This window comes from Danio rerio, chromosome 25, assembly GCF_049306965.1.
Source record: "Danio rerio strain Tuebingen ecotype United States chromosome 25, GRCz12tu, whole genome shotgun sequence".
NCBI classification, from domain to species: Eukaryota; Metazoa; Chordata; class Actinopteri; order Cypriniformes; family Danionidae; genus Danio; species Danio rerio.
In genome coordinates, this window is record NC_133200.1 from 3,667,271 (window position 1) to 3,692,494 (window position 25,224).

A 25,224-nucleotide genomic window follows, 5' to 3' on the forward strand; every position below is an offset into this window, starting at 1 on the left:
GAAATGCTGATCTGCTGGTGGCCCCGTTGCATTTCTTTAACCCTCGAGTGTTGGAGCTGGGAATGTTTAGATGCTGGGAACATGCAAACGGCTTGTAAGGGTGTGTTTTATTTTTGCATCAAGAGTTTATGAGGAAAGAGCCGGGTCACTGGGGTAAGCCTGATTTTTGTTGTTGTTCTTTTTATATTTGCGTCTGGGTGTTTTATTTGACGTGAGAAGTGCTCTGACATTATATTGAAGCATTGTGCCTAAACACTGGCTTCCATACAATCAATTTGCATTGGGACAACATGAAGGAATTAAGTTACCTTATTAGTTTTAACAAATTTAAGTTAGTTAAAAATAAAACCTCAAGAATTGTGTTGATTCAGCTCATTTAAAAGAAAGTCATCCTGTATTTATTGAGTATATTTAGAAAACAACACTTACGCTTCACCTGCTTTGTGTTCTATTCATAAGCATTATTGTGAGTTCTATTTGTTATTATATGAGATTATTATTAGGATGTACTGTAATAAGTTATTTGTTCCCTACATTTATTTCAATAGTATATTTTCAGTACTATTTGGAAAAGGGCTGCTGTTGTTTGGTGTCATTGTTGAAATAGCATGGTTCATGAATATGATCACTTGCTGAATATACTTAATTGAAATATGATATATTTGAACTTTTGCTTAATATGTACACGTAATTATTGTAGATGTTTATGAAAAAGGATAAATGTTATAGGATATGTATTTGTCCACTTGTTTGTTAAAATGCTACGGATATGATATTGCATATATCATATATTTTATTATTATTTTATTTTATTATTTTAAATTTGTGCTTTAATATAATATAATATAATATAATATAATATAATATAATATAATATAATATAATATAATATAATATAATATAATATAATATAATATAATATAATAAATTATATTATATTAATCATATTATGTCAATTTAATATAATATAATATAATATAATATAATATAATATAATATAATATAATATAAAATAATTAATATAATAAATATAATATAATATAATATAATATAATATAATATTATATAATGTAATGTAATATAATATATTAAATTATGTTAAATTAATTCTATTATATTCTATTATATTAATTATATTATATTATATTAATTTAATTAAATATAATATAATATATAATAATAAATATAATATAATATAATATAATATAATATAATATAATATAATATAATATAAAATAATATAATATAATATAATAAATATAATATAATATAATATAATATAATATAATATAATATAATATAATATAATATAATATTATATAATGTAATGTAATATAATATACTAAATTATGTTAAATTAATTTTATTATATTATATTATGTTAATTATATCATATTATATTAATTTAATGTAATTTAATTTAATATAATATAATATAATTTAATAAATTTATTATAATATAATATAATTTAATAAATAAAATTAATATAATATAATATAATATAATATAATATAATATAATATAATATAATATAATATAATATAATAAATTATATTATATTAATCATATTATGTCAATTTAATATAATATAATATAATATAATATAATATAATATAATATAATATAATATAATATAATTAATATAATATAATATAATAAATATAATATAATATAATATAATATAATATAATATAATATAATATAATATTATATAATGTAATGTAATATAATATATTAAATTATGTTAAATTAATTCTATTATATTCTATTATATTAATTATATTATATTATATTATATTAATTTAATTAAATATAATATAATATAATATAATATAATATAATAAATATAATATAATATAATATAATATAATATAATATAATATAATATAATATAATATAATATAATATAATATAAAATAATATAATAAATATAATATAATATAATATAATATAATATAATATAATATAATATAATATAATATAATGTAATGAAATATAATATACTAAATTATGTTAAATTAATTTTATTATATTATATTATGTTAATTATATCATATTATATTAATTTAATGTAATTTAATTTAATATAATATAATATAATTTAATAAATTTATTATAATATAATATAATTTAATAAATAAAATTAATATAATATAATATAATATAATATAATATAATATAATATAATATAATAAATTATATTATATTAATCATATTATGTCAATTTAATATAATATAATATAATATAATATAATATAATATAATATAATATAATATAATATAATATAAAATAATTAATATAATATAATATAATAAATATAATATAATATAATATAATATTATATAATGTAATGTAATATAATATATTAAATTATGTTAAATTAATTCTATTATATTCTATTATATTAATTATATTATATTATATTAATTTAATTAAATATAATATAATATAATATAATATAATATAATATAATATAATATAATATAATATAATATAATATAATATAATAAATATAATATAATATAATATAATATAATATAATATAATATAATATAATATAATATAATATAAAATAATATAATATAATAAATATAATATAATATAATATAATATAATATAATATAATATAATATAATATAATATAATATAATATATTATAATATAATATTATATAATGTAATGTAATATAATATACTAAATTATGTTAAATTAATTTTATTATATTATATTATGTTAATTATATCATATTATATTAATTTAATGTAATTTAATTTAATATAATATAATATAATTTAATAAATTTATTATAATATAATATAATTTAATAAATAAAATTAATATAATATAATATAATATAATATAATATAATATAATATAATATAATATAATATAATATAATATAATATAATATAATATAATATAATATATTTAATTTAATATAATATAATTAATTTTATATAATATAATATCTTATAATATAATGTAATTTAATATAATATAATATAATATAATATAATATAATATAATATAATATAATATAATATAATATAATATAATATAAAAGACACACGATGAAACTTTAACAAATTAGTATTTGTTATTTATTATTATTCTTATTTCGTTTCATGTCATTGTTAAAACAGCATGGTTAATGAATATGATAATTGCTGAATATGATTAATTAATGATTATGATTAATTAATTGGAATATGATATATATATATATATATATATATATATATATATATATATATATATATATATATATATATATATATATATATATATATATATATATATATATATATATATATCATTGTGGGCATTTGTGAATAATTTTAATTGATGTAGGATATATATTTGTACAGATCATCACTAGTAATACATAATAATTATTTAAAAATTACACTGAATCTTTTCTAAATATAAGAATAAATGTTGTAGCTTGAGAACTCTTGTCCAGTTGTATTTTTCTAACGTTGGTGAGAGTGTTGGGTTAGATATTTAACTAACTTCATTGTTGCGAGTGTTCGTTTATGGTGCAACACTTTAGTTACACTTTGAAGATCTGAATGGAATCTTCAGCAGAGAAAACTACAGTGTGTCTGAGACTGAATGTAGTGTGTGTGTGTGTGTGTGTGTGTGTGTGTGTGTGTATATACATATGTGTATGTATGTGTGTGTATGTGTGATTGTGTGTATCTGTAAATGCATGCATATGTATGTGTGTTTGTGTGTGTATGACAGTAGGAGGCGCTCTATTTAAGGCAGTGGTTTACTGTTATGGATGCGTTTGAGGGTCTCCATCAGGTCCAGCTCTCCTCTTCTCCTCCTACCGCTCCTGGGTACGAGGTGCTGCTCACAAGGCATTCTGGGATAGCGGTTTACTCCTCACCGGTGTTTTTCAGTAGAGGAGAGATTGCAGAGCATCATCATCATCATCATCATCATCATACAGCAGAGGAGGAGAGATGTCCAGTCGGAAGGTACGAATAAATTTCACCTAACAGAATAAAAATCACCACAGTAAATATTTAGTTTGTTATTTTTATAAATTCATAGCATCGATGATTTTAATTTATCTAAACTGATTCTGCTGAATGAACCAATCAATGTTTAGAGTAACATCAACATGACATGATAAGGCATAGCATTACATGAAATAAAGTCACATGACAGCCTGAGGTAACATAGAATAACATTGCACGACATGACATAACAAAATGGCACGAAATTACATGTCGTCAAAAAATAAAACATATTACATATTACATGACAACAAAACATCATACAATTGTGACATCACAACATGACATAACAACATAGCATGACATAACATGACATATAAAGGCATAAAACTGCATTACATGATGTAACATGACATGACATAACATGACACTAAACAGCATAAAATTACATGACATGACGTAACATTATGGGACATAAAACAGCATGTTACATGACGTAACATAACATGACATGACATTAATCAGCATAAAATTGCATGACGTAACATAACATGAGATGACATAAAATTGCATGACATGACATGAAACAGCAAAAAAATTGCATGACATGACGTAACATTACTTGACATAAAACAGCAGAAAATCACATGACATGACATAATATGACATTATACGGCATAAAATTGCATGGCATGACATAACATGACATAAACAGCATAAAATTGCATAAAATGACATAAAACAGCATAAAATTAAATGTCATGATAAAAAATAATTTAAGACAAACAGAAAAAAATTTAAAATAAGAATAAATAAATAAATAATTAAAAACATTTAAAATAAGCGAAAATAAATACAATTTAAAAAAGAAGAAAAAGGAAAAAAGTTACAAAAATATGAAAAAAAAGAAAATTAAATTAAATACAAAATAGGAAAAAATGAGAAAAACTAAATGAAATAAAACATAAAAAAAACACAAAAAAATTAAACAAAATAAAAAATAAGAAAAATAGGAAATAGATAAATATAAAATAAACAAATAAATGAAATAAAAATAAGAAAAAATAAAACAAAATGTAAAAATTGGAGAAGAAAAAATAGAAAAAATTATAAAATAAAAATAGAAAATAAGAAAAAATAATAATAAATAATAGCATAAAAGAAATAAAAGAAAAATTAAAAATTGAAATTAAAATTAAAACGGGAAAAATTATAAATAAAAACAAACAAAAAAATAGGGAAAATAAATAAATAAAAAAACTAAATAAGAAATGAAATAAATAAATTAAAAATAGTTAATAAATAACATGACATGACATTAAACAGCATAACATTACATGACAAGATGTACCATAACATGACAAGACAAAAAAGTAGCATAAAATGAAAAGTCATGAATGATATGGCTTGACTTGACAAAACCATTGTTGGATAAAACTGCTTTTCAAAAGTATATTACAATCTTAAACTTATCTTAAAATAAAAATGCAAAAATAGCAAAATAATCTACTTTTACATAACTTTCCTTAAACAGTAACTAACACATTTAGTACCTTAAGATTGTGAAATATTATTTGAAACAGTAACTTTACCCAACACTGCATAGCACACACACTATAGCAGAATAGCTGCACTGTCACGTGATTCCTGGATGCCTCCGCCGCGTCATGTGACCTGTGATTGACATCTGGACACTTTTCCTGCTCAATCTCAGAGGGAAAAAAACGCTGCTAAAACTGTCCAAAACAAAACATCACGGATTTGTGACTCGGATCCGCGATTGTGGAGATTTATTTGATCACGAACACATTTCAGCCACAGAGCTCTGTCGGATCCAGGAAACTTCAGCGGGATTAATCGGTACTTTTGCTACTCTTTTATTTCGGGAAGTGGATCTGAAACGTTGTAAGTTTGTAACTAGTTTTGCATTGTCATGTTATTTTATTGTTGACGTCAGCAGGACGGAGCGGATGAGCGCGGGTCGCGGGGAGCTTTGTAGCCGGGCGCGGTGAGGGTCAGGGCGGGGAGCGCACACGGGAAATGCCGCCACTACCGCGGAGCGCAGAGTTACATAAACCAGCACAGAGCTGATTATGATCATATATCGACACAAAAGCCTTTATGAGCTCTGTCTCAGATTATATACAGGAGCCTTTGCAGTTATATTTTCTTATTAATTGTTAACTTATACAAGGGAATCTGTGTGTTTGGTCGGCTGACTGATTCGCCTTTTAAAGGGTCTTGTGGTTATAAGTTATGCAAATATTTCAATATAATATTCCAAGTTGTTTATAATTATATTTAATAACCAATGATATTTAGAGTTATTTATTGTTTTTTGTATAATTTTAATTTAGTGACATATTGATTTATTTTATTTGTTATATTTAAGGAGGAAATATCAAATAGCAGCAGATAAAACCAGGGTCATAAATTTCCCAGTTCTCTAAACATTTTAGTATTCTTGCAAGATTCTTTATATCGTTAAAGGTTATTAACTGTTCTTATCGTTAAAGGTCATTAAACCGTCTATCAAAGTTATCTGGTCTTTAATAATGCCCTTAAACATTAGCTTAAAATGTGTTTATACGTTTTGCAAAAAATGTTTATACTCAATTGTTTCATAAAGAAAAAACACTATTTAAAGTATGCTAAAAAATAGATTTTGTAATCTTTCTTGTTACTAAATGATAAAATTAACTTGCATGAAAAAATACCATAATAATTTACACAGGCCACGGCCACCCTTGTGTAAACTCTGGCCACCCCAATATGATTTAGTTGTTGATATTATTAATTTAAAATATGAAAAAAATATGAAAAAAATACAATTAAATTAAAAAGAAAATAAGAAAAAATAAGATAAACTAAATGAAATAAAACATTAGTAAAATAACAAAAAATTAAATAAAATAAAAATAAGAAAAAATAAAATAAGAAATAAGAAAAAATAGGAAATAGATAAATATAAATTAAACAAATAAAGAAATTAAAAAATAAGAAAAAATAAAACAAAATTAAAAAATTGTAGAAAATAATAAAATAAAATAAAAAAATAATAAGAAAAAAAATAATAGCATAAAATAAATAAATCAAACAAAAAATTTTTTTTAAAGAAATAAAATAAAAAATAATAAAATAATAAAAAAAGAAAAAAAAAGAAAAAAACTGATAGAAAAAATAATTATAAAAATTAAATAAGAAATAAAATCAAGCTCTGTCTCAGATTATATACAGGAGTCTGTGCAGTTATATTTTCTTATTAATTGTTAACTTAAACAAGGGAATCTGTGTGTTTGGTCGGCTGACTGATTCGCCTTTTAAAGGGTCTTGTGGTTATAAGTTATGCAAATATTTCAATATAATATTCCAAGTTGTTTATAATTATATTTAATAACCAATGATATTTAGAGTTATTTATTGTTTTTTGTATAATTTTAATTTAGTGACATATTGATTTATTTTATTTGTTATATTTAAGGAGGAAATATCAAATAGCAGCAGATAAAACCAGGGTCATAAATTTCCCAGTTCTCTAAACATTTTAGTATTCTTGCAAGATTCTTTATATCGTTAAAGGTTATTAACTGTTCTTATCGTTAAAGGTCATTAAACCGTCTATCAAAGTTATCTGGTCTTTAATAATGCCCTTAAACATTAGCTTAAAATGTGTTTATACGTTTTGCAAAAAATGTTTATACTCAATTGTTTCATAAAGAAAAAACACTATTTAAAGTATGCTAAAAAATAGATTTTGTAATCTTTCTTGTTACTAAATGATAAAATTAACTTGCATGAAAAAATACCATAATAATTTACACAGGCCACGGCCACCCTTGTGTAAACTCTGGCCACCCCAAAATGATTTAGTTGTTGATATTATTAATTTAAAATATGAAAAAATTAAAATTAAATTAAATAGAAATTAAGAAAAAATAAGATAAACTAAATGAAATAAAACATAAGTAAAATAACAAAAAATTAAATAAAATAAAAATAAGAAAAAAAAGAAAAAACAGGAAATAGATAAATATAAAATAAACAAATAAATAAAACAAAAAAATAAGAAAAAATAAAACAAAATTTAAAAATTGTAGAAAAGAATAAAAGAAAAGAAAAAAAGAATAAGAAAAAATGTGAAAAAAAAAATTTAAAACAGAAACTAAGAAAAAAATAATAGCATAAAATAAATAAACAAAAAAAATAAGATTTTTTTTGAAGAAATAAAATAAAAAATAAAATAAATGATAAAATAAAAAAGGAAAAAAAAATAAGAAAAAAAAACTAACGGAAAAAATAAATATAAAAATTAAATAAGAAATAAAATCAAGCTCTGTCTCAGATTATATACAGGAGTCTGTGCAGTTATATTTTCCTATTAATTGTTAACTTATACAAGGGAATCTGTGTGTTTGGTCGGCTGACTGATTCGCCTTTTAAAGGGTCTTGTGGTTATTAGTTATGCAAATATTTCAATATAATATTCCAAGTTGTTTATAACTATATTTAATAACCAATGGTATTTGGTGTTATTTATTGATTTTTAGTGTTAGTTTAATTTAGTGACATATTGATTTATTTAATTATATTTAAGGAGGAAATATAAGGTTCTTAACGGTTCTTATCGTTAAAGGTCATTAAACTGTCTATCAAAGTTATCTGGTCTTTAATAGTGTCCTCAAAACATTAGCTTAGAAATGTGTTTACATTTGCATAGAATGTTTATACTCAATTATTTTATTTTAAAAAACTCACTATTTATAGTATGCAAAAAATTAGATTTTGTAATCTTTCTTGTTACTAAATGATAAAATTAACTTGCATGAAAAGAATGCCATAGTCATTTACTCTTGGGCGCCCCTGTGGCCACCTCAATATGATTTAGTTGTTGATATTGTTAATTTAATGTATTTGCGTAAATTCACAATATTTCAATAAATAAATAAATTAATTAATTAATAAAATGCGGCCACTAAATTATTGTTTGATCAGCGCAAACGACGTGTTTGATTCACTGAGATTACACACTTTTTATTAGGAAATCATTATTTTTTAAATGAAAAAGTTATAAAAATATTAATAATAAATAAATAAATAAATAAATAAATAGATGCATTTTGAAATAAGCTTTACAGAATCTAGTTTATATAGCAACTCCATTATTTTGCTGGTTGACTTAAAAGGGCCTAAAATCTCAATGATTTTACAAAAACGCACATCAAAAGAAGAATATGTATTAATATGTTGTTGTGGCTCAAAAAGAAGCATGGATAAATGACAGTATTAGGGTCTGTGTGTGTGTGTGTGTGTGTGTGTGTGTGTGTGTGTGTGTGTGTGTGTGTGTGTAGTAATGTCTTTTGTTCAGTTTGTTCATTTGTTTGTTTTATTAATTCATTCATTAATCTCCATTAGTTTTAGGCATGGCATATACTGTATTCTGTACAATAAAAGTATGTGGAAAATAACTTACCTGAAAGGTGTTTTTAAAGAAGGCTAAATATGGATTTTTATTAGATTTGCAAGTGTACTTGCTGAATTATTTCAAGGAATAAATTGCAATATTTCAAGAGTAATTAATGGAATTAATGAAAACTTCCTTATTTCATTTACCAGAAACAAAAATATAACATTACTCATTATTCACAATACATACACAATTCATTATCTTTGTGTGTGCCACCACAAGATTTGGTGTTGCTTTACTTGGCCACCCCTAAGAAACATATCTGAGGGCACCACTGAATTTACAGTCAGCACTAGAGTGTTTCTGAACTATAAAGCACTTGAATTGAGCTGTTGTGGTAATTCTAGAGTTACTATAGTAACACAACAATTATAATAATATAAACAAATCACCCAATACTGTTTCTACAGCTGTAGGGTGTGTTATTGGATATATAGTAGGCATGTGATTATAACCGTTTTCAAGGTTTACTGCTGTTTGGAAAAGTCAAGGTTTTAAAAACGCCAACATTTTCTGCTATACCATTCCTAAGGTATTTGTGAGATTTTTTATTTACATTTTTTTTTCTTCTTCTGTTTTTTGGATAACAGTATCTCCAGCAGAAAGATATCATTTTAATATGTATATTAATATTTATATGAATATTGTAATTTTATTATTTTAGTCCATCCATTAGTCCATAAATTTCCAGATAGATAGATGTACTTGATAATTGTAATGCATGTTGAACACAAAAACATTCGTAAGAAGTAGAGAAGAGGAAACAAAGATAGAAAAGGACTAGATAAAAGTTATAATCTCTTTTAAATTCACCTATGAAATCTTGTGTCCTCAGGCTGGTCGACCTGGAGCCGGAGCCGAGCCCCAGATTGGAGGGTGATGATGGGGGTCGGAGGGAGAAAAAGCCCCCGGATGAGGCCGGCGCAGACAGACGAGAGGCGTACAACATGTCCCGTCTGCGCAGCTCCTCTCTGGAGATCAAGGAGAAAGGCACAGAGTTCCTCCGAGAGCAGCTGGACGCAGCACAGAAGGTAGACAATTAGCTCTCGATGTTGGGGAAAAAAATGACATCGCAATATTTTATTCATTAGTAACTGCTAATTTCTGGGTGAACTGTCCCTTTAAGAGACTTCCCCAACCGGGTTTATAAAGCTCAGGACCCTCTCAAACAGTATATTAGAGAGCATGTGTTGTTATCAGATGCAGACTAACTCCCAACAACAAACTATACAAACATTTTTAACTTATTATTAGTATTTTTTGTAATGTGTACTGTGCATTAATCACTGTTTTGGCCAGTCTGTGAGCTTATTTGCTTGTTGCTTCTCTCTCTCACTTCTTTTTATTTTATTATTATTATTATTATTACTTTATTTTTATTATTATCATTTTGGTGTAATTTTTAAAATTAATAAATGAAGTTTAAAAAGTGTTTTGACGCTCACTTGAAGTAGTTTTGGACTTGTGAGAAAGTGTTAACGAGAATAATGGGAGATAGAAACGTATTTCCTCGAATAAACTCTGGAGTAACAAACATTACAGCCACGTGACCAATCAGCTGTCTGCATTATGCTTGCCTTGTTTACTATTGGTTTAGTCATCCCTTTATTCATCAGAGGTTTCCACAGCGGAATGAACCACCAACTATTCCAGCATATGTGTTACATAGCGGATGTCCTTCCAGCTGCAACCCAGTACTGGGAAATACCCAGACACTCACACATTCACACTCATACACTACGGCCAATTTAGTTTATTCAGTTCCCCTATAGTGCATGTGTTTGGACTGTGGGGGAAACCGAAGCACCCAGAGGAAACCCACACCAACACGAGGGGAACATGCAAACTCCACACAGAAATGCCAACTGACCCAGTCGGAACTCGAACTGGTTCTTGACCGTGAGGCGACAGTGCTAACCACTGAGCCACCGTGCCGCCCCTCTTTTTAGAATACTTCAGTGTTAATGCACTACTTACACTATTTCAACTACAAAATAGTGTAAAATAGTGCATAAGTATGCCATTTGGGACACACCTACAGCATTTAGTGGGCGTATATCTGAATCATAGTGTTTTGAATATATTAGGAAAAAGGGGCGGGGCTTTATCAAACCATACTTAATATAAACCAAACACTATTGGATAAGGATATAGGCTATGTATTTTAAAATATAACTAATATTTAAAGTATAATAATAAAAATAATAATCAGGGCGGCACGGTGGCTCAGTAGTTAGCCTGGTTTGAGTCCCGTCTGGGCCGGCTGGCGTTTCTGTGTGGATCTCCGGATCCCCCTTAGTCCAAACACATGCGCTATAGGTCAACTGAATAAACTAAATTGGCCCTAGTGTGTGTGAATGAGTGTGTATGGGTGTTTTCCATTACTGGGTCGTGACTGGAAGGGCATCCGCTGTGTAAAACATATGCTGGATAAGTTGGCGGTTCATTCCACTGTGGCAACCACGATAAATAAGGAACTAAGCCGAAGGAGAAAGAATGGAAATAATGACCTGCAATCATTTATCAACAATCTAAAATAATTAGGATCTTTAATAATGTACTGAAAATATTGCATATGTTTAAAAGGGGGAGGGGCTTTTCTGTATGCCCCAGAATGCATTTCAGAAAAGCGCCAAGGTTTAATTTTACACCCTGTATTCTGTGTTTGCAGGAGCTGAAGCTGAAGGACGAGGAGTGCGAAAGACTGTCTCATGTCAGGAATCAACTGGAGCAGGAGCTGGAGGAGCTGACTGCCAGTCTGTTTGAGGTGGGCGGGGCTAACTTGACATCATCACTGACAGTAGATTGACGCTGAACAGAGAAGACCATTGACACTGACAGGTTTCTCAGCAGCAGAAGTCATCCTAGTTCGAGAGTAGTGAATGGGAGAGCACCTCAACTACATTTTCTCCATTGATATTTGCACAGATAATATAAGATAAGCAAAAAAACAAAAAGAAAGAAACCGATAACGGCAGGCAGAAGAGAGAACAACGTCATATCCAGGTCACTTCCCAAAAAATGTAATTAAAGGGACAGTTCACCCAAAAATGAAAATTGTCATTATTTATTCATCCTCCATATTTACTGATTTACTCAGAGTGTCTTTCCTCTGTTGAACACGCTGATATTAACATCTAAATAACCGACCTTTAATAATGTCACAAACCTGTGTGTATGTTCATCTCTCTTTTCTAGGAGGCTCATAAGATGGTTCGAGAAGCCAACGTGAAGCAGGCGGCGGCTGAGAAACAGCTGAAGGAGGCGCAGGGAAAGGTGCTTCTCTCTCTGAATGTCTTAATTCAATTAAAAGTTTATTTCTATAGCGCTTTTCACTATTATTATTGTTTCAAAGCAGCTTTACAATAGGTGCGCATTAGTACATTACAATCAAAATCAGAAGAGTTCAGGTTATTATTTACTTTAACTAATTACTGATAACTTTATCAGTTAAAGTTTTTATATACACTCACCGGCCACTTTATTAGGTACACCTTACTAGTAGCAGGTTGGACCCCTTTTACCTTCAGAACTGCCTTAATCCTTCATGGCGTCGATTCAGCAAGCTACTGGAAATATTCCTCAGAGATTTTGCCTCATATTGACATGATAGCATCACACAGTTGCTGCAGATTTGTCGGCTGCACATCCATGATGCCAATCTCCCGTTCCACCACATCCCAAAGCTGCTCTATTGGATTGAGATCTGGTGACTGTGGAGGACATTTGAGTACAGTGAACTCATTGTCATGTTCAAGAAAGCAGTCTGAGATGATTCACGCTTTATGACACGGTGTGTTTCCCTGCTAGAAGTAGCCATCAGAAGATGAAGACACTGTGGTCATAAAGGGATGGACATGGTCAGCAACAATACTCAGGGCCCAGTTTTTTAAAAGTAATCCACTAGGATTTTGGATAAGGGATTGGATCAAATCTTGAAAATGGGTTTTTCAAAAGAAAAAACGAATTACCTAATGGGATTAGATCACGTAATCCAATTTTGGTTTTGATCCGGATCAAACCTTTAGTTTGGGTTTTTCAGACCTTTTTTGTAGGATCTGGATCACTTTGATCCAAAAAACCTGGATTAAACTGATCCTATCAGAAGGGTGGATTTAGCATGGATTTCATGCCCAAAATGTAATGAAAACTTAAAAAATGATTAAATAATATTATTTTTGGATCACACAGTATCTTACGAGATATACTATTTATTCATAAGGTTTTCATTTTATTTGTTCATCTGTCAGGCTATAGTGATTATTGGCTTTAACGTATTCAGCCTTTCAGTATAGGCGTACAGCAAAGTAGAAAGAGTTTGGCCTCATAAAATAATCCCCCAAACAACAGCTGTCAAAACTGACCAAAAACAATCAATTTTATTCTGTCACTAATTGATATATATATTAATCACAATGGAAAATGTTTTTCTTTTTAGAATATTTATTAGTGATGCATGCAATGATTACAGAATAAAAAATGCAAAGAATGGCAATCAATGATATTTGAAATCTCTTTCAACAATTGCAAAAAGAGACTGAAAGGGCAGAAGCACAGCTTCATCTGGCAGAGAAACAACTGACTCTAACCAAACTGCAGCAAACCAAGGCCAGACTTAAGATTCGCCTCCTAAAGGCTACGCTCAGACAAGCTGCTCTCTCCACATCAGATGAGGAAGTCTGAACTTATTGTGGAGTTTTTGACATTAAGTCTTTTTTTTATTTACATCTATATTTAAAACGTATTATAAATATCCTCAATGTACAGTGTTGTAGGTCTCAGATGAGCGGACTGCTGAAAGAGGATGGGGTGTTGTTTTTCTTGTTTTTATTAATATTTATTATTATTATTATTTTAATAATTATTACATTTTCTTAGTTTTCATTTCAAATAAAAATAAAGTTATATTGACCCCATGCTGGCTATTCTACTCTTTACATATCTATAGTTCTACATTGTGATGTCCTATCCTGTTTGAGCACTGGTAATCCAGATTTAGTGATCCTGAAAAGTTCCTATCCGGATCAGATTGATCCAATCCGATGTTGCTTTGAAAAACTGGCTCAAAAGGTAAGCTGGATTACGTGATCACAGATCGCAAAAACAGGATTACTAAATCCGGATCAATTTTATCCGGATTAAACCTTTTGAAAAACTGGGCCCAGGTTTCTGCTGCTACATTTGGATTGAGTCGCAGCAGAAACAAGAATTCGAGACTCTTGAGAGCAGGCGACGTTCTTCAATCTTCTAGTGTCCAGTTTTGGTGAGTCTGTGTGAATTGTAGCCTCAGTTTCCTGTTCTTAGCTGACAGGAGCGGCACCCGGTGTGCTCTTCTGCTGCTGTAGCCCAAATGCTTCAAGGTTGGACGTGTTGTGTGTTCAGAGATGCTCTTCTGCAGAGCTCGGTTGTAACGAGTGCTTATTTGAGTTACTGTCGCCTTTCTATCAGCTGGAGCCAGTCTGGCCATTCTCCTCTTACTTCTGGCATCAACAAGGCATTTGCGCACAGAACTGCCACTCACTGGATATTTTCTCTTTTTCGGACCCTAGATATGGTTGTGCATGAAAATCCCAGTAGATCAGCAGTTTCTGAAATACTCAGACCAGCCTGTCTAACGCCAACAACCATGCCACGTTCAAAGTCACTGAAATCCCCTTTCTTCCCCATTCTGATGCTCGGTTTGAACTGCAGCAGATCATCTTGACCATGTCTACATGCCTAAATGCATTGAGTTGCTGCCATAGTATATGCTAATTAAAAAATTAAGTTTACGGGCAGTTAAACACCTAATAAAGTGGCCAGTGAGTGTATAAAAATTGTTAACTAAAGTTTTTAGTTTATTAAATAGATGTGTCTTCAATCTAGTTTTGAACTAAGAGAGACATTATCAGGATGGCCAATCCAGAGTTTATGAGCCATTTATGAAAACGCTAGACCTCCTTTAGTGGACCTTGCTATTCTGGCTAGTACATCTCTAAAATCTGAACCTTTCTGTCTGTGTTAGATCGACGTCCTGCAGGCAGAGGTCAGCGCTCTAAAGACCCTGGTGTTGACCTCTACACCCTCGTCTCCGAACCGCCAGCTCCACCCGCAGCTGCTGTCGCCAGGCTCCAGTCGGGCCTCGTCTCGACCCTTCGGACACACACGCAACAAGAGCGCCAGCGGAGCCCTGCAGACAGAGCCTACAAACCCTGAGAAAGACACAGTCCACCATGACAGAGAGGTACACACACGCTCATGACTACAGATGAGTGAAAAATAGATTCTGAATGCTTGATTCTGATTCTGGGGCCCGCTGTTGTTTTCAGATAAATGCACAGATAAAGTAGTTCCTGGAGGTTTTGAGCTAATGACAGCTACATATCACTACGCTGACTGATTTCAGTTATTTCACAGCTGCATTTAGAAATGAAGCAATTGACTATCGTTATGAATGGATCATTGAATCATTCATTAAAACAATTCATTCAAAACTACTGATTCATTTTGAAACAAAACAACTGACTGTCTTTATGAATGGATCATTGAATCATAAACTTAAATGATTCATTTAAAACAGCTGATTCATTTAGAAACAAAGCAACTGACTGTGAATGGGCCACAGAGCAACTGTTATGAATGGGTCAGTGAATCAAAAACTCAAATGATTCATTCAAAACAGCTGATTCGTTTACAAACAAGGCAACTGACTGTTTTTATGAATGGATCACTGAATCATATACTCAAATGATTTATTTAAAACAGCTGATTCATTTAGAAACAAAGCAACTGACTGTCTTTATGAATGGATCACTGAATCATAAACTCAAATGATTCATTTAAAACAGCTGATTCATTTAGAAACAAAGCAACTGACTGTGAATGGGCCACAGAACAACTGTTATGAATGGGTCAGTGAATCAAAAACTCAAATGATTCATTCAAAACAGCTGATTCGTTTAGAAACAAAGCAACTGACTGTCTTTATGAATGGATCACTGAATCATAAACTCAAATGATTCATTTAAAACAGCTGATTCATTTAGAAACAAAGCAACTTACTGTCTTTATGAATGGATCACTGAATCATAAACTCAAATGATTCATTTAAAACAGTTGATTCATTTAGAAACAAAGCAACTGACTGTGAATGGGCCACAGAGCAACTCTTATGAATGGGTCAGTGAATCAAAAACTCAAATGATTCATTCAAAACAGCTGATTCGTTTAGAAACAAAGCATCTGACTGTCTTTATGAATGACTCAAATGATTCAAATCAATTAAGTGACTGGTTTTGATGTGTACCCGTGTAATGACGGTCTTGATCAGTGTTTTCTTGCTGTTCTTCTTCTTTTCTGCTCTGTGTTTCTCTGATGTCTGCAGCTCCTGTCTTCCTCTCTCTGATACTGTGTGTCTGATTCCTGACCTCTGATCTCTGCTGTTAGAGGCTGCTTGGCAGGTCTCCATGGCAACAGGGTACAAATGATGCTGAAAATATGCAGAAAAAAATAAAATTATAACTATTTACATTGAGGAATTGCTTTTTAGGAAGAATAATCTAAACTTTAAAGCTAATTACCGCCTTTATGATTCATTCAAAACAACAGATTCATTTAGAAACAAAGAAAGTGACTGTTGTTATGAATGAGTCATTGAATCATAAACTCAAAGTACTCCTTCAAAAGAGCCGATTCATTTAGAAACAAAGCAACTAACTGTGTTTTATAATTGCACGATTGAATCAAACTCAAATGACTCTTTCAAAACAGGCGATTAATTTAGAAACAAATCAAGTGACTTTCTTTATAAATGTGTAATTTATTCATAAGTTCATTTGATTCAGTCAAAACAGCTGATTCATTTAGAAACAAAGAGACCTGGTGACTTTATGAATGGGTCAGTGAATCATAAATTACAATGGTTCATTCAAAACAGCTGATTCGTTTAAAAACAAAGCAGCTGACGTTTTTTTATGAATGAGTCACTGAATCATAAACTCAAATGACTAATTCAAAAGAGCTGATTCATTTAGAGACAAAACAGCTGACTTTTATGAATGAGTCATTGAATCATAAACTCAAATGAATTTTTTAAAACAGCTGATTCTTTTAGAAACAAAACAACTAACTGTGTTTTATAATTGCGCGATTGAATCAAACTCAAATGACTCTTTCAAAACAGCCGATTAATTTAGAAACAAATAAAGTGACTTTCTTTATAAATATGTAATTTAATCATAAGTTCATATGATTCAGTCAAAACAGCTTATTCATTTAGAAACAAAGGGACTGGGTGTCTTTATGAATGGGTCATTCAATCATACATTTCAATGATTCATTCAAAGCAGCTGACGTTTTTTATGAATGAGTATTTGAATCATAAACTTAAATGACTCCTTCAAAACAGCTGATTCATTTAGAAACAAAGCAATTGAATGTCTATATGAATGAGTTTTTGATTCCTAAACTCAAATGATTCATTCAAAAAAGCTGATTCATTTGGAAACAAAGCAGCTGACTTTTTTATGAATGAGTCATTGAATCATAAACTTAAATGACTCCTTCAAAACAGCTGATTTATTTAGAAACAAAGCAATTGAATGTCTTTATGAATGGGTCATTGAATGATAAACTCAAATAATTCATTTAAAACAGCTTTATGAATATAAATAATGCTTAGATTGATCTAAACTGAGTGTTAATAATGTGTGTGTGTCTGTGTGTTGTCCAGCTGGACTCAGTGCTGTTTGCAGAGTTTCTGTCCTGGAAGGAGTGTCCGAATCTGGAGCGATCATCTGCATTCATCAGTCGTGTCTACAGAGAGGACATCGGGCCCTGCCTGTCCTTCACCTCCGCTGAGGTCAGTGTGTGTTCACATATGTTTACATCCCATCACAGTCTCCTCTGACGCTCCGTTTCTGCTCTTCTCCAGCTCTCCCAGTCAGTCCAGCGCTGTGTGGAGAATAACTCTCTGACCATTGAGCCCGTCATCACATCCTCCCTGCCCACCGACAAAAACATCCATCAAGGAGGAACAAAGTAAGTCACAGATGGACGAATCTTAACGAATGAACTTTACAAATGACTCAAATGATTCGTTCAAAACAGCAGATTCATTTAGGACCGAAGGAACTGACTTTCTTTATGAATGACTCAAATGATTCATTCAAAGCTGGAGATTTATTTAGAAAATAAGCAAGGGACTGTATTTATGAATGGATCATTGAATCGTAAACTCAAATGATTCATTCAAAACAGCTGATTCATTAAGAACTAAGCAAGTTTATTAAATCTTTATGAATGAATCAATGAATCATTCACTTATGATTATTTAAAAAAAAAAAACATTCATTCAGGAAATGGATTTGGAAATGGTTTGGAAATATTTTTATTAGCAAAACAAGAAAAAAACACAAAATATTGTGTCTAAAATGTAACTCTCACCATATTAACTTCTCATTTCTCGTCTTAATTTGGTGATACAGTGCTGATATTCAGATAAATGACACACTTTATATGTTAAATACTCACGGGCCACTTTTAAAGGTACACCTGTCCAACAGTTTGTTACCGCAAATTTCTAATCAGCCAATCACATGACAGCAAGTCAATGCATTTAGGCATGCAGACATGGTCGAGACGATCTGCTGCAGTTCAAACCGAGAATCAGAATGGGGAAGAACTATGATTTAAGTGACTTTGATCTTGGGTGCCAGACGGGCTGGTCTGAGTATTTCAGAAACTGCTGATCTACTGGGATTTTCACGCACAACCATCTCTAAGGTTTACAGAGAACTATCCGATAAAGAGAAAATATCCAGTGAGCGGCAGTTCTGTGGGCGCAAATGCCTTGTTGATGCCAGAGGTCAAAGGAGAATGGCCAGACTGGTTTCAGCTGATAGAAAGGCAACAGTAACTCAAATAAGCACTCGTCAGGTCTGCAGAAGAGCATCTCTGAACACACAACACGTCCAACCTTGAGGCAGATGGGCTACAGCAGCAGAAGACCACACCGGGTGCCGCTCCTGTCAGCTAAGAACAGGAAACTGAGGCTACAATTCACACAGGCTCACCAAAACTGGACACTAGAAGATTGGAGAAACATCACCTGGTCTGAAGAGTCTCGAATTCTAGACACTCAGGATTCTGCTATGATCAATCCAAATGTCGCAGCAGAGACCCGAGTATTGTTGCTGACCATGTCCATCCCTTTATGACCACAGTGTCTTCATCTTCTGATGGCTGCTTCCAGCAGGGAAACACACCGTGTCATTAAGCGTGAATCACCTCAGACTGGTTTCTTGAACTTGACAATGAGTTCACTGTACTCAAATGGCCTCCACAGTCACCAGAGCTCAATCCAATAGAGCACTTTTGGGATGTGGTGGAACGGGAGATTGGCATCATGGATTTGCAGCCGACAAATCTGCAGCAACTGTGTGATGCTATCATGTTTTAGAGCAAAATCTCTGAGGAATATTTCCAGTAGCTTGTTGAATCTATACCAGAAGGATTAAGGCAGTTCTGAAGGCAAAAGGGGGTCCAACCTGGTACTAGTAAGGTGTACCTAATAAAGTGGCCAGTGAGTGTATATTACTGAGGTGTTTTATATCTTAAGAATATATAAACATAAACCCACAGGCATATTTTCTGCTTTCTCATAATCATGATGATGTTTTAGTCAGACTTGAATCTTTCTTTAATTTCTGTTGATTTGGTGTGTTTTTTCGCAGCGGTTGCTGGACACCAATAGAAACGTAAGTCATTCATAGAAAGCAAATGCGGATGAAATCCTGTTTACACAAACTAACACATTATACTGTCAGTTCCTGTCTGACTAAATATTTATTTATTTTATTTATTTATTTATTTACATATTTTAATTAATTTTCTTTACATGCATGCTAAACACATTTAATATACGTTTAATATATATTATATTAAATAAATATATTTAAATACAATAAAATAATGTACAAATTAAAATAATATTTAGTAGTTTGTTTAATTGTTACATATTTGCAAATATATATATATATACATACATGATTAATATATAAAAGTAATGATAAAAATGTTAAATTAAATAAATTGTCAAAATGTTAAAGAAAAGGAGAATTGTTTCATTCATTTATTAGTTAATTTAAATGCATGTTAAACACATTTACTATTTAAGTAATTATATTACATAAATGTATTTAAATGCAATAATAATGTACCAATTAAAATATTTTAGTAGTTTATTTAACTGTTACATTTTTGCAAAAAATAAGTACACAATTTATACACAAATACCTTATTGTAAAGTATATATTTTATTTGAATGCATGCTAAACACATTTAATATATATTATATTAAATAAATATATTTAAATTGGAAAAAATAATGTACAACTAAAAATAATATTTAATAGTTTGTCTATTTGTTACATTTTTGCAAAAATAAATACACAAATAATATATAAAAGTAAAGATAAAGAAATCTGAATTAAATAAAATATAAGAATGTAAAAATAGCTAATTGTTTTTATTTATTATTGTTAATTATTATATTTATTTATTTAAATGCATTCTGAACACATTTAATACAAGTTTACATAATTATATTAAATAAATATTTTTAAATTATAATCAAATTTGATAAATAATGCACAAAGTAAAACAATATTTATTAGTTTGTTTAAATGTTACATTTTTGCGAAAATACACTATTAATATATAAATGTAAAGATAAAAAATTTCAAACTAAATAAAATGTCAAAATGTAAAAATAAGAATGGTTTTATTTATTTATTTTTTTATTTTACAAATTAAATAAAATGTCAGAATGTAGGGAAAAAAATAAACAGCTTACTGATTATTCTTGTTAGTTAAATAATCAATAATAACCCTTAATTGTAAAGTATATATTTATTTTTAATTAATATTTTCCATCCTCCGTTTTCAGCTTTTATTGTGTTTGTATTGAAACAGATGAGAGGGAAGAACAGGTTTTAAGTGTTTGTTTTGTCTGGGCAAGCTTGAATCTAATTGGCTGTTGAGAGTGCTCTGTGGTCTGATTGACAGCTGTGTTGACCAGTGTTGTTCTCTTGTGTCTGATCAGTAAGTGTGCACTGAGTGGATTGACGCGCCCCTGCAGACACCGCATTAAACTGGGAGATAAAGAGAACTATTATTATATTTCTCTATCCAGCAGAGCTCGAGTGAGTCTCTCATCTTCAGCACTGATTTAATAATTGGTTTATTTGGGGATCAGCTAATAAACATCAGTGTTTCTCCTTACAGATCACCGCAGTGTGTAATTTCTTTACATACATCAGGTACATCCAGCAAGGCCTTGTCAGGCAGGATGGTAAGTTAACCAGCTCTTAACTAGTCTCCTAAAACACACTTTGGCTATTTAAATCATATACAATACTATTAAATATTATCTTAAATCCAATTTAATAATTACAAATAATTAGTTTGAAATTAAGCAAGTAACTTATCTTTAAATCATTCATTAAAATAACTTAACAATTATTAACAGATAATTGAATCAAACTCAAATGATTCATTCAAAACAGCCGATTCATTTAGAAACCAAGCAAGTGACTGTATGAACGAACCGCTGAATCATAAACTCAAATGATTTGTTCAAAACAGCTGAATCATTTAGAAACCAAGGAAGTGACTGTTTTTATAATTGGATCTTTGAATCATGAACTCAAATGACTCATTAAAAATAGCTGATTCATTTAGAAACTAAGAAAATGACTGTATTTATGAATGAATCATAAACTCAACTGATTCGTTTTAAACAGCTGATTCATTTAGAAACCAAGCAAGTGACTGTTTTGTAAATGACTCGTTGAATCAATCTTAAATGATGTGTTCAAAACAGCTGATTCATTTAGAAACTAAGCAAATGACTGTATTTATAAATGACTCATTGAATCATAATCTCAAATTATTCATTCAAAACAGCTGATTCATTTAGAAACTAAGCAAATGACTGTATTTATGAATGAATCATAAACTCAAATGATTCGTTAAAAAACAGCTGATTCATTTAGAAACCAAGCAAGTGACTGTTTTTATGAATGGATCTTTGAATCATGAACTCAAATGACACATTCAAAACAGCCGATTCATTTAAAACTAAGCAAGCGACTATTTATGAATAAATCATTCAATCATAAACTCAAATGATTCGTTCAAAACAGCTGAATCATTTAGAAACCAAGCAAGTGGCTGTATTTATAAATGACTAGTTGAATCATAATCTCAAATGATGTGTTCAAAACAGCTGACTCATTTAGAAAGTAAGCAAATGACTGTCTTTATAAATGAACCGTTGAATAAGCATCTCAAATGATGTGTTCAAAACAGCTGATTCATTTAGAAACCAAGCAAGTGACTGTATTTATAAATGACTCGTTGAATCATAATCTCAAAAGATTCAGTCAAAACAGCTGAATCATTTAGAAACCAAGCAAGAGGCTGTATTTATAAATGACTAGTTGAATCATAATCTCAAATGATGTGTTCAAAACAGCTGACTCATTTAGAAAGTAAGCAAATGACTGTCTTTATAAATGAATCGTTGAATAAGCATCTCAAATGATGTGTTCAAAACAGCTGATTCATTTAGAAACCAAGCAAGTGACTGTATTTATAAATGACTCGTTGAATCATAATCTCAAAAGATTCATTCAAAACAGCTGATTCATTTAGAAACTAAGCAAATGACTATTTATGTATAAATCATTCAATCATAAACTCAAATGATTCGTTCAAAACAGCTGAATCATTTAGAAACCAAGCAAGTGACTGTATTTATAAATGACTCGTTGAATCATAATCTCAAATGAATTATTCAATACAGCTGATTCATTTAGAAACTAAGCAAATTACTATTTATGTATAAATCATTCAATCATAAACTCAAATGATTCATTCAAAACAGCTGAATCATTTAGAAACCAAGCAAATGACTGTATTTATGAATAGTTGTTAGTTGAAACAATCTCATAATACCTCATAAAAGGGATTTATATTTTAAATGTATTCATACGACTTAATTAAAAGTAAATAAAAATAAGAAAATACCACTAATTCTAATAAAGCATGTCAGGAGAGCTGCTAACTGTGTTTATTTATGTAATTTTCCTCTGTGTTTGTAGTTCAGCAGATGTTCTGGGAAGTGATGCGGCTGCGGAGAGAGATGAGTGTGGCTAAACTAGGCTTTTTCCACACCGAGCACAGCTAAAACGCACACACACACACACACACACCCACATTATCATTTCACACACTCCCATGATGCTTTGCTTAGAGTTACCGTAAATTATATCCGTAAATTAGCGGTTTTTCGTATTTTATCTATTTGCGTATTAAATATTACAACACTTGAATATTCACAATATTTTCAACGTTTGTTCTCCAGTTTTAAGAAAAATAAAATCATTGTGTTGTATGTTTAGGAAATATTACAAAACTACAATGAAAAAAGTTACATCAAGCATTTGAACAACAACATATAAACGTTTATTAATAGTATCAGATCTGCAATTGGAACGCAATATTACACAATGAAAAACAACACTAGGCTGCTTTCTGTCCCAGCATGCTTTGTGCCTCGGTGAACAGTTTACAATCTTTTCTATGCAAACCTCAATCTAAGCGGCTTAGTCTGTTACTGACGTCCTGTATAATATGGATGCTGATGATCACAATCTATCAGCAGGTTGTCCCATGATGCATTGCACTCATATACAGTAGATAATAGCTGCTGCATGCTAAACAGTCGCTGTCTTACAGCACAGATACAGTGTTTACAGTAGATCTGGCCTGCGATGAACTGACTTGACTTTTATATGATGTCTACACTCCGCTCCATCACTTAAGTGCTGTTTATCGCAAGTTGAAGCGCCTTGTTGTGTTTAAAAGAAGCTTCTTATGTGTTTTTAGCCTATTAAAAATAATCTTCTGAATATTCATGTGTGATTGGTCTTGTTTTTTTGTGAATTACACCATGTCTAATGCTGTGTTCACACCACATACGCTCTGCGTGTGAATAGACATGTGAACATTTTGAGTTATTGTGCTTCATTTGCGCGTCAAATTCACTTAGACTGCAGCTCTGCACAAGTCTTTTGGCCAGCGGAGAAATTAAAATGGTTGTGCCGAACTGAGTCTGGTTTCTCTCAGGGTTTTTTCTTCAATCTCCTATTGGTGAAGTGTTTTTTCCCTCTCCGCTGTCGCCACTGGCTTGCATGGTTCAGGATCTGTCGAGCTGTGCATCGGTGAATTTGCTCTTCAGTGTTTGAAATCTCAGTAATGACTTTAAACCACACTGAACTGAGCTAAACTGAACTGAACTTAAACACTAAAAACTGAACCACCGTGTTCCAGTTACTATGACCATTCATGTGAAGCTGCTTTGACACAATCTACATTGTAAAAGCGCTATACAAATAAAGCTGAATTGAATTGAACTTAATTCACTCATCAAATTCGCGCGTCAAATTCGTTTAACTTGTACGTCAAATTTGCTTAATTCGTGTCAAATTTGATTCATTAGATTGTCAAATTCCATTCATTTGCGTGTCAAATTCGATTCATTCGAGCGTAAAATTCGATTCATTCGTGTGTCCAATTCGCTTAATTTGCATGTCAAATTCCATTCATTCGGGTGTCAAATTCTTTTAATTTGCGTGTCAAATTCGATTCGTTCATGCGTCAATATCGATTCATTCGTGCGTCGATATTAATTCATTCGTGCGTCAAATTCGATTCATTCGCGCGTCAAAATTGATTCATTCATGTG

At 30.1% G+C, this 25,224-nt stretch overlaps 2 protein-coding genes across 13 annotated transcripts in view; one reads left to right on the plus strand and one right to left on the minus strand.

The window, feature by feature from the left end:
• Positions 1-28: 28 nt before the first annotated feature.
• Positions 29-24,384, plus strand: rab3il1 (RAB3A interacting protein (rabin3)-like 1). Of its 11 annotated transcripts, none has more exons than XR_012400108.1 (13): positions 29-153; positions 3,750-3,988; positions 10,270-10,465; positions 12,106-12,201; positions 12,633-12,710; positions 15,439-15,657; positions 16,798-16,890; positions 18,145-18,273; positions 18,346-18,452; positions 20,147-20,170; positions 21,517-21,616; positions 21,699-21,765; positions 23,579-24,384. XR_012400108.1 is itself a non-coding variant. In XM_068217467.2 (12 exons), exons 2-12 carry the CDS (start codon positions 3,786-3,788, stop codon positions 23,662-23,664), a joined length of 1,305 nt encoding a protein of 434 aa, XP_068073568.2. In that variant the 5' UTR covers positions 29-153; positions 3,750-3,785; the 3' UTR covers positions 23,665-24,384. The 11 variants fall into 11 exon arrangements, 8 of the variants coding, with proteins under 8 accessions (XP_068073568.2, XP_021326258.3, XP_068073569.2 ...); XR_012400109.1 differs by having other exon boundaries at positions 3,753-3,988; XR_012400110.1 differs by lacking the exon at positions 20,147-20,170.
• epx (eosinophil peroxidase) overlaps positions 17,210-25,224 on the minus strand; it is a 42,199-nt gene continuing 34,184 nt past the window's right edge. The window contains exon 12 of one of the 2 annotated variants that reach the window (XM_068217432.2): positions 17,210-18,414. The gene's annotated coding sequence lies outside the window, so the exon portion shown is untranslated. The remainder of the gene's footprint in view (positions 18,415-25,224) is intronic. The other variant, XM_073942523.1, reaches the window with a different exon arrangement.

Coding starts and splice junctions, on each gene's coding strand:
- rab3il1 (XM_068217467.2), top strand. CDS start 3,786: ATGGATGCGTTTGAGGGTCTCCATCAGGTCCAGCTCTCCTCTTCTCCT. Junction 10,466..12,105: donor AGCTGGACGCAGCACAGAAG/GTAGACAATTAG, acceptor CTGTGTTTGCAG/GAGCTGAAGCTGAAGGACGA. Junction 18,453..20,146: donor ATCCATCAAGGAGGAACAAA/GTAAGTCACAGA, acceptor GTTTTTTCGCAG/CGGTTGCTGGACACCAATAG.